The following is a 4,481-nucleotide window of genomic DNA, read 5'->3' as shown; positions in this document are numbered from 1 at the left end:
AGTCATTTACAGGTATATATATGAAGTTAGATAATTGTTATCACAATCTGAATTTGAATCTTTTAATTTGGTTAATTTCTTTTATTTCTATTTATCTATTTCTTTTTTTTTTCAGATGTACAGGAGCAAGAAGGTAGAGGACACAAATAATCAAGGTACATATATATAAAATGTTTAGTTTAATTTTTTTAATTACTCTCTACAAGATTATCAATGAGTAATTAGGGTTACATTTGTACTTAATTGCAAACCTAATGAATTTGATTATGTGTGTATATATATGACAGTAGTAATAGCTGATCATCATAAGCTTCTAATAGAAAATGGAGAGAGAAATAATGTTTATAATCTCAGCCAGCTTCCCATGCTTCAAAGTTATAGGTATACACACATTAGCTTCATCACAATAATTAATTTAATTAATTCAAATTATCTCAAATATTTTTTTAATAATTCTTATAATCATTGTAAATAATTACCTTACAAACGTATAACTGTTTTCTTATATAAGTAAATAGATTTATAGAGTTGGCTTTATTTGCTCTGGGAACGAGTAAACAAAAATCAAATTGTAAGAAAGAAATAATTAGACATAAAGGAGGCGCATGTCTATATAATAAAAGACAACAGAAGTAGACAGTGCAACTTAAGAAAACCATAGTAGCTGATGCACTTTAGTTAGCTTTTGTACAGTTGACTATGTTGATGGCTGCAACTAGTAACCAGTAATTAAATATTTAATTAGAATATGAATTCATTACTTTGTCCATTATTGTTGATATCATACTCAGTTGAGCTACTTTCTGTTTTATAGTTTTATTAGCCGAACCTTTTGGTTTTATCTCTATAATCTTTAAGCGTCAGAGAGTTCAAATTTTTAAGTTTAATTAATCACTAATACGATTCATTCCTTTTCTTGTAGCAACCAAAACATGTACTTTTTAATTGTATTCAATGTTTTTTGATGTCATGAGTCCTGATACTATTTGCATGATGCTGATTTTTTCCTCAAGTTTTCTAATATGCTTTAGTTTGTTTTCATGTACCCTCTCAAGTTTGTAATTGATTTGCGATGCTGTCCTTTTAGTCATGTTTAAGTAATATCCAGCTCTAATTTTACATGCAGGAAGAGACTATTTACTATGATAATTGATCTTCCAATAATATTTGATGTTGTTACATGAATGGGAAAAGACACCAGCTTCTAATTATAGCAGTAACAAATCTAGGCTAAAAATGAAAGTTAGGCTACTTTTAAATTCTTAGATCAATTGGTAAAAACGAAAGTTAGGCTACTTTTCAAGGTGCAACTTTAGATCATTGCTAACACTTGTATTGCTACATTGATGTAATATAGTTATAGGCTTGTAGCATTTTTTGTTGTTTAGATTTGTAACATGATTTATTACTTTTCAAGAGAAATTTGTGTATCAATATTTTGAATTTAATGAAAGTATAGAAAAAAAAAAGATAATTTGTTGCTGCTAAAAAAATGAGTATAATATAACTAAAAAAAACTTTAAGATTTTAGCTACAATAGTAATAGCAGCTAAAAGTGAATAATAGTATAATTTTATAATTTTTTTAGTGGCTATATAAATTGCCGGTAAAATGGATTTTAGCGGCAATAGTAATGGCAACTAAAAGTGAACAATGTTTCGATCTTAGAATTACTTTTAGTGGCCATATAAATTGCTAAGAAAATTGTCCCTAAAAGTTATATGCTTTTTGCGGCTATTAAAATGGTCATTACCGGCAAATGTTATAATGACCACTAAAATCTTTTAGCGGCGAAGCATAAGACGGCTAATGTCTAATTTCCGGTAAATGTATTAGCGGCTATTTTATTGCCGCTAAAAGTAAAATAAATGACCACTAAAAGTGATTATTTTTGTAGTGCTTAATTATGTTTATAGTGACAAGATGGAAGGGTTGTACGCTAACTTATGACCTGTGTGACAGTATATATATATGTATATATATATAATGTATATTATCTCTATTTCTCTGATGTTTGTGTTATTTAATCGTATTTATTTAATTATTTCAGTTTTTACGAAAATTTGAACGCCACTATTATAATTATAGGCTTAATAGTAAATACTTAGTTAAGTTTTAAAAAAGCAAATTAGTAATGTTTAATTTTCAGTATGATCATGACATATTAAAAATTGAGCCGTTTTATAACTAATGATAATTTCTTTTCCTTGAGGAGCATATAGTGAAATCGAAACTTGTATTACTATCTAATGATTAATGCTATCCTGGCCTCTTCCTAGGATTGTAAATTTAAAATGGATAATGATAGAGAGACAAAAAAAATAGTCAAAACTTATCTTATTTTGCATTAATTAATTATCGCAACAATTAATGAATGCTAAATAAGACAAATTATAACTGTTTTTGGCTGATTTTCTTTGGCTACCAAACATTTTCAATTTGAAATATATCATATATGTTACAAGAAAAGTTGGATAATTTTCTATGCACTAATTCGCATATTTGACCAGACCTAACACGTAATAATAATTAAAGAGTAATTAATACGTAACAAAATAAGGACTTAATAATAATTTCTACATGCTTAAACTTGCATGGCTATGTCCTTCTTCCGGAACAGCAGCACCATTATTTTTGTTAGAAGTCCCCATCTCAGTCTCTGCAGCCTCAAGTTCTCTTCTGAATTTGCCATAGATATCACTCCTGTAAAACTTTCTTGTCCTCAATACCAATATGAACGAAACAAAGCAACCAATCAAAGTGGAAGCAGTGATTATAATAAAAGCCATTCTATAACACCGCACTCCAACGCAAGAAAGGTCCTCTCCATCAACCCTCTTAAGCCCTTTCGCTTCCAATAGCTTCAACGCCTCTTTATCATACAAAGAGCCCGTCACTTTCACATTCAATATGTAAGATCCAACGGGACTCGCCGCCGCACCAAAATTGTACAATGTTGAGTAGTATTTGAGACCAAAGATTTCGGAAATGATTGCAAACATTAGAGGCCACTGAGCTCCAAAGCAGAACCCTATGATCACCGAAGACAAGTAGAGAGAGTTTGGAACACCGAGAGCTATGAGGACGTGACCAACGCAAGAGAGAAGCATGACCAGTGAGAGCATCAAAGGCCGAGGGAATCTGTACTTCTTCAAGAGAATCTCCGACGCAAAGCCGGAAGCAACGCGCCCGAGGTAGTTCCATATGCTAACTAGCGATACAAACGTTGTGGTGCTCTTTTTAGGGTACCCTAGAGAGTTCCCAATCTGTCCCAAGTTGTCAATGGCGGTTAAGGTTCCACCCACACCAAACGTGGTTGCAATGAATAGAATCAACATGTCAATGCTAAACAAGGCTTGTAAGATGGTATAGTCCTCCCCCCTGCTCGGAGGTTTGAACGCGGTGCTCCAACAAGAAGCGGATTTAGAATCAGCAGAATCAGTGTCAGTGTTAGTGTTAGTATTAACAATATTAACACTGACACTGGGATCGGATTCTACTGCTGCTGTTTCTTCAGATTTATAATTTATGCTCGAAGGTTGAACTTCGGTAGTCCTGGCTCTAAAGTTGTTGAATTCCTCTCTAAACACAATAGCAAGAGGAAGAAGAAGCAAGAAAACAACTACCAAGCCATCCACCACGTCCTCGACGGTGGTAAAACTAAGCTTGTTTTGTACTATGATAAGCACCATAAGAAAAGCAGCTAAACCAAGAGAAATATACAAAAGATTGTTAAAGACTTTGAGCTCCTTTTTCTGTTGAACCGCATCGAGTTTCAAGATCCTAATGGTGGGTAGGAAAATGAAGGAAACCGCAGCCGGTAACCAACCTATAAGTAAGATAAGAGACTTGGAATCATCACCATAGAAAGCATGGTAGAGCTGCGTGATAATGGCGCCACTTAAACCAACATAGCCTTTGAGAAGGCCTAGTATGCTTCCGCGGCTACCGGGGAAGTTCTTGACGCACGTGACTAACGCCCCGGTGTTCGCAAAAGACTGCGAGTTGGCACCAATGCAAATGTACAGGCACATCTGCCAGATCTGCGGTCTGGGAATTCGGTTAGTTACTGAGAGCCAGATCATGAGGTAACCAAAGAGGTTCATGATTGCGCCGATGGAGAGAACAACCCAAGTGGGAGTAATCTCATTGATTAGTCCCGAGAGCACGCCAACATTGGCGCCAAGGTCTTTGAAGAAGCTTAGCATGTTGAGGGTAGATTGGTCATATCCTAGTGAGATTTTGATGTCGTTGGAGTACAAGCCGAACATGTAAGTTGCACCCGCAACGGCCATGATTAGAAGTGAGGCGAATACCATGAACCAACGGCCCTTGATTACTTGGTGAGTGAATGACATTATTGCCCTCCACCCACCTTTAGGGAACTCGGATGAAGAAGAAGAAGCCACCACCATTGTTTTGTATTTCTAATAAGTGGTGTTATTTGGATTATTATTCTTATGGTTTATTGTAAGCTTATG

General features: G+C 34.5%; 1 protein-coding gene across 1 annotated transcript; it reads right to left on the bottom strand.

Annotated features, from left to right (window-relative positions):
* Positions 2,220-4,475, bottom strand: LOC107648749. Its single transcript, XM_016352577.1, has 2 exons — positions 2,440-4,475; positions 2,220-2,289 (listed from the first exon to the last, which is right to left on the bottom strand). Exon 1 carries the CDS (start codon positions 4,413-4,415, stop codon positions 2,577-2,579), a length of 1,839 nt encoding a protein of 612 aa, XP_016208063.1. The 5' UTR covers positions 4,416-4,475; the 3' UTR covers positions 2,220-2,289; positions 2,440-2,576.

This window comes from Arachis ipaensis, chromosome B06, assembly GCF_000816755.2.
Source record: "Arachis ipaensis cultivar K30076 chromosome B06, Araip1.1, whole genome shotgun sequence".
NCBI classification, from domain to species: domain Eukaryota; kingdom Viridiplantae; phylum Streptophyta; class Magnoliopsida; order Fabales; family Fabaceae; genus Arachis; species Arachis ipaensis.
Note: the sequence above shows the minus strand (reverse complement) of the source record. Positions and strands in the feature narration are given on the sequence as shown.